We start from the raw sequence: 14,269 nt of genomic DNA, 5'->3' as shown, positions 1-14,269 counted from the left end.
CGAAAAATGTATTTAAAGGGAAGTTTTTGCTGTCCAGTGATGATTTTTAGTTATGCTTAAAATGCTAGGTCAGTTCAAAATCAGAAGACAGATTTATAGGTGTGCAGGAGCAATCCCTGCATACTTCAGCCCCAAAACAAGAGTATAGAGGAGAAAGTAGTGCTATTTTGATGCATCCTGTTTGATCTTTGGACTCTTTTAGGTTGTGTAACAGTTGCTGCCAAATGCAGGGTAACTTTGGAATGAAAACATCTGTCAAACGTGACATCGGTGACCCTGTTCACCTAAATCGCTACGTAAGAGTGAGGTATTCACGTCTAGATGATACTCCCTGCTTGGATGGGCTGTGAATCCATTGTACGTCTCTGTGAAAGGTGCTGAAATATATTTCTAGCCCTTCCTTGTATGCATTTTTGAATGCACAACCTCTCTGTCTCCTATATACATCGGTAGTGGGACTGTATTTGTTGCCACTGCTATAATGAACTTCAACACTGTCAGGTAACAATCAGAAGCAAGAAAAACTTCTGCACGTGATCCATCGCTGCACCAACTTGCAGTTCTCGCCACACATCTCCTAATGAGTTAAGAGTTGACCCAGCCCAGTCCTATCGCTACGTCTGGTTATCTGAAGGTGGTAATAAGCACGCAATCACTGCTAACAGTCTGTGAGCAGCAATGCACCGTCTCTGTTTAGTGCAGTAAAGGATAAGCAGCAATGCCCGTGTATTCTCTACGTCCACCTGCCACCTTTATTCTGGACTGTTGAATGGTTTTAGACATCCTAATCTGGGCCTGCTTAGCGCTGAAGCACTGTAAGGACTGCTGCATTTACCAGTCCTTCCTCTGTGATACAGAAGAACTCTTGAGAAGTGGGGCTGCCAACAAAAATAAAGGGGAAATGGGAAAAACCAAAAAGAACATTTTTGGCAGACCTCCTAAATTCCAGTAGAAATCTTAGGACAGACACTAAGAGCACAGAGACAAGGCAACACATCACGGGGTATCTGACCAGAATAGCATGCGTAACAGCACTGACCACACTTAATACTTCAACAGCTCCTTCTGATCACTTTGATGAGATACATTAGATATGTAGCAGACCCTGTGCTGGGACTTGCTTCAGTGTTGCCTTGATACGAGGCACTCGAGAACTAACTTCGTGTGTAAAGCAGAAATATGGATTGCTTCCAATGCCTCAAGTGTCAGTTTACAAAAAACATAGGTTTGGCTTTTTCTGAAGAATGCAGGGTATGCTGCTTTCCTCATGGGATCTATCCCCTTTTAAAAAAGGTCTGAAAGTCTCCACTGCAGGGTGTTACTGCTCTGTAATGTATTCCTCCGTAGTCGTATTCCTCACGTAACCTACTTCTGAATCTAAGAGGATGCGATTAAGGTGCTGAGGTATGAACTGAGGAATAAATGCCTTACTGACTTCACATCTTATGAGATGGAGGCATGGTAGGTATTACCTTTGCTTTCTTCTGCTGCCTCTTAGGAAGACTTTAAGGCCTGCAAAGTAACCTAGCATATGGAGATCATTTGTAGGCATAAAGAGATTTAGACAGCAACATTGCCCAGAGAAAAATTTTGCTTTAACCCATCACATCATATCTGAATCAAAACTTAAGTCAGCATGTTTTTATGGCTGTGGCAAAGGATGGAGTCAGTTTTTTTTTTTTTGTAGAAGATTCAGAAGTCTGTAAAGGTGGACAAGTTCAAGTGTTTGTTATTCTGCTATTCTACGCTTTCTGCGTGCCTACTTGGTAGCCTAAAAGAAATCAGTATTTGGACTCGCAAACAGCTGCAGCAATGTAGGCGTCCTGCATGTTCTGACACAGAAAAGACAACTCAGTTCTTTCTCATTCCTAATGAACAAAGTCCCTTTACCTGAGGCTCTGAGGCAGCTTTGCTACTCTGCCACGTCTAACATTTTCTAGCATCACGCTGTCTTGGCTTTGTGGACAAAATCCTCCAGTATCAGTGTTTTCCTCTTAATTCCCAATGCAGAAAGACAGATATTCTGTATTCCAAGAAAATCCCCTTCCTAAAAACATTACAAACCACACTGGATTTTTAAGAACAAGAGCTACAACTTACAGGGGGTTAAATTAAGTATATATGCCATGTCTCTCTCCTCATATTCTGTAACAACCCTGTTGTTTTCCACTTCCTAACAGGGCAAAAATGTCCTTTCTTACACGGTTCAAGAAGCAATAGCTCATTAATGGACCTCTGAGAAAGGGCAGCCGCTGATGATACCAGCAGCTACTTCCGAGTAAAGTTTTAAAAAGTTCCATCTGACAATTTCTGAACAATCAGGTAACAGCCAATTAAGATTTTTCTTCTTAAGCCAATACAGGCTGTATAAACAGTGGTGCATGAAAACTCCTTTGGGAAAACAGATAATTTCTTCTAGGTAAAATAGTTCAATTGATTAGTTGGCCAATGTGGCCACAGCTGTCATCTGAAAGATCAAAAACCATATCAAACACCTCAGAATTTCTCTACATAAAATACAACCATCTATAATGACATTTAGTATAGTGTAAAACTGTTTTATCCACATCAGTTTAAGTCGTGCTGAAAGGACAAAAAATAACAGGCCAGAAATTACTATTTTACCAGATTAGAGGCTTTTTGCACTTGTATACCATTACAGTTACATTTCAAGTGTATTATTTCAGATTAGCAGATAGATTAATTAAGCATTTTAAAACACACTAATCTGCAGTTCTAACTGAAACAGACACATCCCGCTCCCCCCATAGGCTTGCAGTTCAGCTGCTTAAATGAAGTGGAAATCACAGGTTCCTTGTCTTGTCTGGTATTTTAACATGAACTACATATGGTCTGGCTAAACAAACTGTGCTCAGAAATGTTTTTTTTGGTATTTGTTTCCCTGCCCGCCCTGCCCCATACAGGCAGACCCTCAAAGCCCAGGACAGATGTTCACTTTTGCCTACATCTCTGGCAGAAGCTTCTGATCCCAGGGTGCTGCTGGAGGACCAGTCTGAGACTGTTCCCCAGGGTGATTTGCCTGGAATCGATTAAGGGAGCTCCCACAAGGTATTCTGTTGGCTCTGCCATGGGCAGAGATAAATAGATGGTGAGGGAATAACTCACCAGTCTAGCTGACCTTTGAGAATGTCTGTCTACCACCTAACTTAAATCTACATGTTTGTTTTTACTGGTATACATCTTCCTTGTGGACAGACAGGCACTACCTTTGAAGCTAGCCTGACATACAGTTAACAGAACTGACTCCAGTACCAACTTCAGTAGGAGTTTAGAGAGCTCCAAAGATCTGCATTGGTGGACAATAGCACGATCTAGGAAAGGAAGCCCACCGAAATGGAAAACTTGTACAACTCTGATGCCCAAAAGTTCAGTTACCTTTCTACCTACTGCCAATGGTAACAAGTCTGGATGTCACACAGTTATAGGCAGGTATGTTGCTTTTTCCACCTAAGAAAGATATTTTCCATGTTTTGCTATCCATCATTTTCTCCAATTTTACTCCCTCAAAATATGCTTCATTAGGATCACTTATATCTACCTAAAATACATCAAGAGTTACAGAATTTTTATATTTGATAGAAATCATACAGTGTTCAAAACTGCTTGCAAAATACCATTCCAAAGTGTCCAAGAGTCACAGTTAAACAGCAATTTACAAACATACTTGTGAGTCTGTCCCAGCAGAAATTACCTGTTAGCAAACTTTCCTCCGTAGGGAGCCTCTCCATAAATGCACTTATTATGCTAAAATCCTATCAGCAAATGAAGAAACTTCTTTAACTGGGATAATCCAAGCTGCACAAGCTTGGGAACCCTTGAGGTCTTAAAATATACAAACATATACACAATATAGAAAAACAGTAAATGAAGTTTGATTTTTCTTCACTTGCCAGACTAGCACAGTTAGTTTCTCAAACTTCCCACATTACTGAAAATCTTCTGTGTTTTTTTTACAAAAAAGGAAGAAAAATTTTAATGTTTAAGAGAATGTTTATAATATACGAAGCAAATCTTTAAAGTATGTGCTTTTAAAGAACTGGAAGACTTAATTACAAAATGTAGGGGAGAAAATGTAAGACATTTTCTTTAGAGATTGTAATATGAATGCTGACCTTCATCTTTCCTGGAAGTAGACTGCAACTGCAAAACCGATCAGTTTACTGTTTTAATTAGGAAAAAACATCAGTTTTCTTTCTCCAGATAATCCTCTCCAGTTCCCAAACTGCCCATTTATCTCCATCGTATTTATGTTTAGTGTGTTCTATGTTTGTGTCTTCTAAGTCCCAACCTGACAGTGAGAGTTACCACAACCAGCTGAACCATTCTCACTAGCCCATCATAGGGACTAACTATAGCATAATTCAACAGATTTATTCCTCAAGATTATTTTCTCTTTTATGATTGTTTTCAAAGGGACAATGTCATGTTCAGAATTTGAATTCTTTTGCTGGAAATTAAACTGTGAGCAGTTTGAGCCTGCATTCGCAATAAGCTTTTTACATGGGTATGTTTGTGAATTTACTCAAACGTTTAAACATTCATAGAAACTACTAAGACTATGTAAGTGGTTCAGGATACAGATGTTTGTTCTTTTTGCTCTGGGACTCAGACCACAAATAACAACTTTAACATAACAAAATAATAACTATTGCAACTTTTATCTTCAAAAACAAACAAGCAACCCAACTCAGGAAAATGTACATGACCAGCTCTCCTTTCAATTTACATTTACCATCCCAACTTCCTTGCTAAGACTTCAGCTTAACATAATGTGTCACTCAAAATTCTTTGAAGCAAATGACATCCAAGTCTGGGACATCCAAGACATGCATTCCCTATCCTGATTCTGCATGGGGCTTTCTTTCCTTCTTCCTTTTTTCAAGCCCAAACCCAACCTTTAAGAATCACATTTCAGTATTCAAATGATTGCAATGACCCATCTTTACAGAATATTAGAAAGAACATAAAGAAACCCTTTCTGAAAGAACAGCAACTTATAATTATCCTGGTTTTTCCCAGATCTTTATGCTAATCCATTAGAGAAACCACCTCCAGCAGGAACATAAAGCATGACTAATCACTGCTCAAATTTAACTGAGCTAATATGTGTATTTATAATATAGGAAATGAAGGCGAAAAGCAATGCAGTGAATCTGATAACTGGCTGCAGTGGAAATAATTTTGTTGCAAATTCTTACATTCTGATGGCTCCATGTAACATAAACAGATTCTGTCCGCTGTAGCAGCCCCATGTTTGTTAGAAACAGAACTACTCATGTAAGTAAAATATTCATTTAAATACATTGCGTTTAGATTTTTAATACATGGGATATCCACACTTAGAACATTTAAAGATGGCTTAGAAGCAAAACTGAGGGACAAACTTTGTGTAAACATCTTCCTCCCCCCCTACCTGGAGCTAAATTTTTCAGTCATATAGGGAATAAAAGCATTTCTTTCTTACCAACTTTAGTTTACACACACAAAAAAATAGGTTCATCCAGAATATATACTGTATGTTTCAATAACTTATTTTTTCAGCATGAAATAGCATCTTCAAAAAGATGACAAACAGCAGTCATCTTGAAATGATCCTCTGAAAATAAATACTTCCTGTAGAGAAAGCAGGAATAACATACAGGACTATTAAGCTTAGAATTTGTGCCATTTTTTTTAAGTGATCTTTTGTATAGTCAAAATGTAAACTACAAGATTGTAGACTGAAAAATATTTTTGAAATATTAAAAAAATAAAATGCAAACAATGTATAATGTACAAATAAATGAAATAGTAAACAAGAAACCTGCCTAGATGAAGGAAACTGGGTGTTAATCATAAAGATTCTATTCAATTTCCAAAAAACATTTTTGTCTAGCATACTTATATTCACAGCATATTCTCAAATGCCACGTCAGATTTAGTAACAAGAGTATATAAAGAAACATCAACTGGACACACAAATCATGAAGATTAAGATAAATTTTTTTTAACCAATGTTGTATCAATCACATTTATATTTTTTCTTATAGCATGTGATCAAATAAAACAGAAAACCAGAATGTATACATTGCTATTTTTTTAAGTAATGTTATGTACATTTTATTGCCAGTATATGCACAATGGTAAGCATAGAACTATAAATACACAATGTAATTAAACAGTAGAAAACAACAAGGATGTCACACAGAACAAAGGAAAGAAAGAGGAGATACTATTTTCTTGATGTAGCTGCTAAAAAGGGCTAGTGACAAGTTATGACAGTCTTGGTTTTAAGTCTTTACATATATTTCTACAACTTTTCCTCCAAATAAATCTCTGCAACAGCACTGCTTCTTTAACAACCACATCTTAGCTCTTTCTATTGGATTCACTTCAAACTAAAGTGAAAACAACCTTTCATGTAACTGCAAGCATCTGACTTAATTTTTATTCAGTTTTGCTTTTCAGGGTTCCTAGCAAGTAAAGTGTATAAGTAGTTTCTTATGATATTTGGCTGCAATGTTGAAGAACAGAGTTTTGAATACACGTTAAGTGATAATTTGAAAAAAAAAGAAAAAAAAAAAAAGAATAAAATATTTTCTGTAGATAGTTCTTCCACCGGGTGCTATATGCAGCAGCTCAGTCAAAAATTAGTCACCCTGAAGAGGTAGAGAGAATTTTAGCCTAGCATAGATCATCCTTGGCACCGCTAATTTCTCTCATATCAGGATATACTTCCTACAACTAGACAACATCACAGTCAAATGGAAAAAAAGTCAGGAAAAAAAAGTTCCACCATTCCTGGGAAGGGCACTGTTTCATCCCAGTTCTCAGTTAATTAGCTTGCTGCTTATTTCCAAGACCAAAAAAAAAAAAAAGGGGGGGGGGGGCAGAAAAAGACAACATTTAGGGACACGTTTACTTGATCTTTGTTCTCTTTCCATTATCAAGTTCATAAATACAAAGAACCATTATTCACAATAAACTAACTCTTTCTCAAAAATGGAAAAACAAACCCCAGAAACAATTCCACACCTTAATCCAGATGGGTCTTGAGGATGCTATTCAAGAAAACCATGCAAATAATTTGGTGCAGCTTTCCCAACTCATCCAAAATATATTTTTTTTTTTTTTAAATTAAAAGGTGGCAAGATCCATAGCATTTGTGACTATTCCCCCTCCCCCCATTTAAATTCAATGCAGAAAATCTTGGTGCTTTTAGGAAGGTAACAAATAAATAGTTTTCTGCACTGTTTCATTAAATCCCATGTGAGTTACAATACAAGACTACTTGTTCCAGCAATTAGGTTGAGAGGAAACATTCTAGTGATAAAGATAAATACATACTGAGCATGCTTGGGCAGAGCACTCCATTCTGAAGCATCCTGCTTGAAGAACGAAAGGTGACAAGGATGGTTCACGTCCATCAAGTGACCATTAACTCTGCTGCTACAAAGCAGACTGCCACACTATCACCAGGTCGGCAATGCTACCCTGAAATGGGCTGTCTTCCACATTAAGAGGTACTGGTTGTACCAGTCCTCTACTGCGCACACTAAATTCTTATTTATGCAACAAACATACAACCAATGAACAATATCACTTTTACAGAACTGGATCAATCCAGCTTTTTTTTATAGGCATATTTCTCAATCTCCAGAATATCCCAAACAAGCTGTAAATAAGATGATGAACCACCAACACAGTGAACGAGTCTCACTGCAGTTCAGACTAGTTCAGCCTTGGTTCACATCACTTCTTGTTTCTAGTGAAGGACATGATACTCAAACAAAATAGCAATAAAAAAGTAATGTTATCTGCAGCTGAATAAAAGCAACAGAATTTATATTTTAACCTCTGAAGCTCAAAGCATACCTTTTTAATTAGCATTAAAAAAAAATCTTTTTTTAAATACAATAACACTGGCAAAAGTTAATGGGAAGACACAGAGGATTGTGAACAGGATAACTGATGGATTAGATTATTTTTAAATTTTATTCTGCTTTGATCAACTGATGTTAATACTGTTTTTCCTTGGATTTGGAATAATTCTATTGCAACAGTCACATGCAGGCTGAGGACAGCCGTTGGTTAAAGAAAACAAAAACAAAACAAAAGAAAGAAAAAAAAAAAAAAAAAAACACAAAACCAAGAAAAAAGTTCCAAAAGTTGTATGTAAGAATTTTCCTTTCACTGAAGAGGGCCTTGCCCTTGCTTTAGGAGACCTGGTTAACTCTTGTCAGCTTCATTAGCTTTGTCCAGACATATCTGCTGTTGTATCCCCTGGTCCAGAGCCTGTTTGTGCACGTTTGATGTAAAGGTTCAATAATTTCATCTGCAAATTTAAGCCAGAAATTCACTTTGTTTAGTATTTGCAAACTGTACAGACTACAGGAATGGTACAACAAAGGAGACATTAAATAATTTTCTTTTCCCCACAAGCAAAATTGTGTTTTACACAGTTGATTCAAAGGTAACATACTTGCCAATGAAAACATCAAACAGCAAAATCTGTCACAAGGAAACTGCTCAAGCTTCTTTAAGGATGTAAAGAGAATGATCTAAGGTAGCTAAATTAAGATAGGTGTAATATTTCCTCAAATTACAATGCTGTTCTAAATAAGGTAGGAGGTTTTTTTCCTAAGGTAATGCTGAGGTTTTAAGCTTCTAGTTAGAGTTGTTGATGCTGGTACTTACTAAAGCTTCCAATACCGTCTAGAATCACATTCAACACAATCACTGCCAGAGAGTATTTTTAAGATATAACTGTCTTATTCAAAGATATACAAAATTAATTGTCCTGTCCTGGACAAAGAGAATCACAATTAACATACAGCTGTTTGCATGCAAAAAAACTGTATGTAAGAGATGTCAATAAAATCATAAATATCCAGAACCAAAAAGGACCACAAACTGATTACTATTTGTTATTATTTCAAATTAGAGGTACTGAAAGGACTGATGAAAGCAAAATAACAAGGAGGGAGAATAAATAAAACTGCTGTACATAACATCGATGTATTACATTTATTGCTTTCCAATCAGAACTTGCATGAAAACAAACCAAGAAATACTGATAGGAAAAGCCATGCATTAGCACTATTACCTCGGATACAACCAGCAACCAAATCCATTAAACAGCAGTAAGAAACATAATTTAGTATTTACCTTAATGCTAAAGTTTGTATACTTGCATAAAGATCTATGGATTTTCAGTTTTGAACCTTTTATGACAAAGTTACATTAATCCTCAGAGGGTTTCAGTAGCCCTGATATTCTCATTCAAGTATATAGTTTTATGGAACTTTCTGGCAATTGCAACCAAAATGCAAGTGCATACATGAAATTATGAACCAAGATTTCTTTAAATGGTATCTTTTACTTACTTTACTGCCAGTGAGTTGACTGAGATGTGGTTTTAGTTCATCACCAATTACTGCATGAATGGCTACAAGGCAGAAAACACATGCCTTACGAACACTGCTCTCTGAATTATCATAACCCTAGAAAGCAATAAAATTAACATTAATACCTTATCAGTTAATGATTAAAAGCCTCAGAAAGCTATTTACTTATTTACTATAATAAATACATTGAAGTCTACAGTAAATGAATGCTAGTGTAGCCCAATGAAGCATTCCAACAAAAAAACAAACACACAAATACAGAGCGTGCACTTGAAAAGCAGGCTGCTTATTAATCACCGTTGATAATCATTTTCCAGACTGAAATTAAAACCCACACAATCCTGTTCCTAAGTTACACTGAAAACAGAGTTGCTGTCATGCAGTAGGGGAGTACATAAGAGAAATTGTTCTAGATTATACAGATATTTACTTAAAGCAGAAGAGCACTCCATTTAGAGCTTCCTTACTCTGAAAGAAGTATTCTCTTAAAAGCTCAAGATTCTTTCATTAACTCCCATCTCATTCCCTAATGATTGTTGTTTCTTTTGCCATTTTGCTAGTACCCCATGCCTGGCTGTCTCACTCACCCCCCCCTTCTCAGAGGGCCCCTTCTCTGCCTTTACCTTCCTGCAAGATGTATGATTGGATCACACCCATTAAAGACAGGAATCTGCAGAATGCAGCTGTCAAACTCTGAAAAGTCTTTATCCATCACGTGCAAATTAATGTATTTAGGCTCTTGATAAGGTGGGAAAGAATTTACTTTTAAAGACAAAGGAGAAGAAACCTCTGATATCCTTCTCATTTTATTAAACTTTCCCCAATCAACTGCTTCTTTCCTCTTGCCTCCCCCAAGTCCCAAGTGATAAAACCCTACAATTATACAAATACAACATGGACAATTTCAGACCAAATGATTGCAACTTGGAAGAAGATACAAACAATAAAAAACTATCTTATAACTAGAAGTATCTACTAAGCTTAACTATAACCAGTACTTTATATCCTACCAAGATTTCTTTTGAGTCCTAACCACAGTTATAATTTAGTTACCTGCCAGTCAAAGACTTTGTTCCCACTATCTGAGTTATTTTGGGTCAAAGCAGCCATCAGCTATTAGACAAACACAATCCTTTCATGAGAGCCAAGTGTTATTATTTTTAAAAAGTCTTTTCAATTCTTATATATAGTTTCTTTTTTTTGTTTGTTTCTTTTTTTTTCCTTCCCTTTCTTCTCTCCTTACCTGTATTAGACCTGGCACAATCTCTGGTAAAAGCTGAGTAAGGGTTTCTTTAGATACTCTTTCTATGACTTTCGTCTGCATTTTGATTGCAGCCAGATTAATGGGGTAATCTGCCGTTTGGATAATTGGACAAAGAACTTTGATGCACTGATCTGGGCTAATGGAAGTGGCCAGCATGGAAGCAGCTTCTTCAGCAGATCTCACCACCTATTGAGAGAGTAAGTAAAAGACATGGAAAAATGATTTACAAGAGACTGTTACTATGGCCTGTTATCTGGCAGTAATGGTCTTGAGCATAAAAATTTCCTACAATATTGTAGAGATACGTGAATGAAGAGTCCCTTGAAAACACGTTTACAAGATTCCAACTGTTGGACATACTGTCCTAAAAACAAGACTCTTCCCAATATTCTGTGGCTAATCTATGTCCTTGGCAATATGCATATCAGTTTTTCAAACTTGTTGAATTGGATCTGAAATTTCTCTATTCTGCAATACCCTCCCAACTACATACTGAAATATCACCACCTTTGTCAAACTGTAACTTCTTGTGTTGGTCATTTGTTATCACTTACTATGTCAGTGATCACTGACGTGTTTTCACATTCATCTCAAAAACATGTTTAATGACATGCCTAGATTGCTACTTGTAAGTCAATTTAGCTGTTTTTCCTCCCCTCCAAGTTTGACAGAAACTGTAACAAGAAAGTACTTAAAGCCTGAAGAATATGCAGAACAAGCAGAACAAAATTAGGTAGGAAGTCAATAGGTACAGAACCTCAGCATACAACATGGGCACAACAGAGAAAATTCACATCTGATCTTCATATTAGTGCAGCTGTGGCACCTGGCATCTAACGAGAAAAACTGCTGCACAAAATCAGCAGTTTGTACATCAACGATGCACAAAAACCTCCTTAACTGTTTGTGTCCATCCTTGCCCTCTTTACTCTCTCACTCATATACACAAAAAAAAAAAAGAGAGAAAGAGCACAGTAAGAGAGAGGGAAAGATGGGGACAAGACACTGTAATAAATACAGTATATGAAACAAATCAAGAGGGTGCAGGGAAAAGAGAAATTAGTAACAGATGAGTGACAAAAGTCATTGGTATGAGAGGAACTGCAGTCAAACTTCAAAACCTGGAACTCCACAGTAAGTTCCACATAGATTAAGTGCCCTTGCATGGGGAGGGCAGGGAGCAGATATACTCATTTAATAATAAACCTGGATTCTTTCCATAGCGTTAGTGATACTGATGTGAATTGTTTAATATTGGGGTGGTCACTGTATTTGTGTTTCTTCATCTACATGCATTACCTTCTATTGTGTATGTTTGCATCACAAATATTTCTGAGCAAAATTACAGTTATCCTTCTACTTCTGAATCCCCTCACTATTCTCAGTCACAACCAACTCCTCCCTTTGATACGTTCCTGTGCGTTCTCCCCTAACAACATTCAAAGCCATGCTCTTGAATGGTGCAGAGCTAGCTAAAAATAGAAAGGGTTGACAATTCCTTGCCATGTTCAGTCCCATCTCTCAACCATGAACCTTAATGAAATCCAAAAGCTTGTTGTAGAGCTCCAGCACACCCATATGTGGCTTAAGATGTTGTACAAGGAAAAAAACTCCCTTCAGTTACTCCTTGAAGAGCTGTAATGACACATCATGGGTTACTATGTCCCCTTGGACAGCACCCAAGGCAATTATTAGGGCTGATATTAAGCATTTGAGAGCTTATAAAACTGCAGTTGTTTTTTTTCTTGTATACCCGTGTTAAGTAGTAACAGCTGACTGCTTGATTATTAAATAAATTACTTCCTCAGTAAGATCTGACTAATTTCTCAAACATTTTTCGTACAGCTGTTTCATTTTGTAATAATTTGTCATAACCTCAAACAAACAGAATAACTGATTACTAACCTCCTTATGAGGATCCTTATGCGCTTCTAATGTCTTCATGATTGTGAGCTCTGCATAATTCTTAAACCTTGCTGGCTGGTTTCTTAGAATTTCTCTTAGAACTTTCAATGCCAAAGCTCTAATTGCATGCTGAAGATTTAATATTAAAATAAATGAGTTACGTATCTTTAAACATACACTTTTACATTTGTTCAGCAGCTGGAAGAGTCTTTGATAATAGAAAAATATCAGATTATGCTCTACGCATATATACAGTATGAACCTAGTGTTAACAAGTAAAGCCAGAAAAGAATCTTCAGTTTCTCACTCTTCTTGATCTCTCTTTTTGCAGATAATTCAGGTGGCATATCATAAACATGTTGCTAACCTAGCTGAGTTATCTATGCTACCCAGAAGTTAAGTTGCAAACAGTTTTACTCTTCACAAGTGCTGATAAAAACCTTTAGCATCACATCATGCAAATACATTTTTGAAATTTTTTTTTACAAATTACTTGGTTTTTTATTTAAAAATCTGTCTTTTTGATCCTCAGTAATTTCAAAAACATGGCCCTTGTAGAGAACAACTATATAGAACTCAGTCTGTTCACAATGAGCATTACTGTATTTTAGAAATATGTTTTTAAATGCTTTGCCACACATGATGTTTTGATATTCTAGATTCCACCAGGGGCTATTTAACAGATAAGCTTTGAATCCCAGTGAAAAATGCTTCATTTAATCTATTGTGTGGGAATTGTCAAATAAGAATACTTGAGAAGGTAAGTATTATTGATTCCTTTCTCACCATCAGGGCATTCAGACTTCATGACATTTTTGTAATTCCACCGTTTTTTGTTTTTCAAGACTGACTGGAATTTGTGCCCTTCCTACTACCCATACAAATTTCAAAGATACTGAAAGTAAACCATGTGCTTTGTTAACGCTCTTAACTGGATTAATCTGAATTTACCTCTTTATCTCCAAGTGTTTCAAGCAGCAAAAGTAGTATTGTTTTGAAGTGCTCATCCCAAACACCAAAAGACTCTTCCTGAGTTAACTTCATGAGCTCGTACAGGGCAGCCTTTCTTTCCTCAACTCTCTCATTATGGTTTGATAACTCTTTCAGTAACTCTGCAACCAGATCAGAATGGTCCATGGGAGGCTCTGTCAAAAAGGAATCCACAAACACAGTTCTCTGATAATTGCAAATTAATATCAGTGCCTGCTGTACAACTGAAGGGTATTTTCTAGGATGGCTAGCTGGTTTTCTAGCATGCTTTTATTTTTTTCCCCAAATTCGTCTGCAAAAATTGCAATTTGGCTACTACATTTTCAGTGCAGCCAACATTGCTGAGCAAGCTTACAATCACCAAAAAACCCCTACAATGATATTGAAAAAAAAAAAACAAAAAACAAACCAAAAACCCCTGTGAGCTAGTTTACTGCAAGAGTTATGCTTGCAATACCCAAAGTGATAAGTACTCTGCATCCTTTTAAATCTGATCTATACACAAAGTGCTATCTTTTCCATATGACCCTTCCATCCAAGATGATAAATTTGTCTTTTCTCCATTAATATTACAGAATTGCTTAGACTTTTGTAAGCCATGGTTCCTCAGCAATAGCTAGGCTGTTAACACAAACAGGGAAAAAAAAAAAAACCTGCACAAGAACGGTGCTTGACACAAAATAGCTGAAATAGAAGCAAACCA

At 36.6% G+C, this 14,269-nt stretch overlaps 2 protein-coding genes across 46 annotated transcripts in view; both read right to left on the bottom strand.

The window, feature by feature from the left end:
* Window positions 1–7,486, bottom strand: part of UBP1 (upstream binding protein 1) — a 58,332-nt gene extending 50,846 nt beyond the window's left edge. For all 3 annotated transcript variants that reach the window (XM_009464448.2, XM_087768662.1, XM_087768678.1), the window contains exon 1: window positions 7,348–7,486. In XM_009464448.2, coding sequence (XP_009462723.2) covers window positions 7,348–7,427 — 80 coding nt within the window. In that variant the 5' untranslated portion in view covers window positions 7,428–7,486. The remainder of the gene's footprint in view (window positions 1–7,347) is intronic.
* The window catches only part of CLASP2 (cytoplasmic linker associated protein 2), a 155,474-nt gene continuing 147,187 nt past the window's right edge, over window positions 5,983–14,269 (bottom strand). For all 43 annotated transcript variants that reach the window (XM_087768310.1, XM_087768331.1, XM_087768312.1 and 40 more), the window contains 5 exons: window positions 13,528–13,721; window positions 12,577–12,705; window positions 10,651–10,857; window positions 9,387–9,503; window positions 5,983–8,335 (listed from right to left, as the gene is read on the bottom strand). In XM_087768310.1, the coding sequence (XP_087624436.1) occupies window positions 8,249–8,335; window positions 9,387–9,503; window positions 10,651–10,857; window positions 12,577–12,705; window positions 13,528–13,721 (734 nt within the window). In that variant the 3' untranslated portion in view covers window positions 5,983–8,248. The remainder of the gene's footprint in view (window positions 8,336–9,386; window positions 9,504–10,650; window positions 10,858–12,576; window positions 12,706–13,527; window positions 13,722–14,269) is intronic.

The sequence above is a fragment of the Nipponia nippon genome, unplaced genomic scaffold (assembly GCF_047370975.1).
Source record: "Nipponia nippon isolate SJK-2023a ecotype South Korea unplaced genomic scaffold, ASM4737097v1 scaffold_1, whole genome shotgun sequence".
Taxonomy (NCBI): domain Eukaryota; kingdom Metazoa; phylum Chordata; class Aves; order Pelecaniformes; family Threskiornithidae; genus Nipponia; species Nipponia nippon.
Note: the sequence above shows the minus strand (reverse complement) of the source record. Positions and strands in the feature narration are given on the sequence as shown.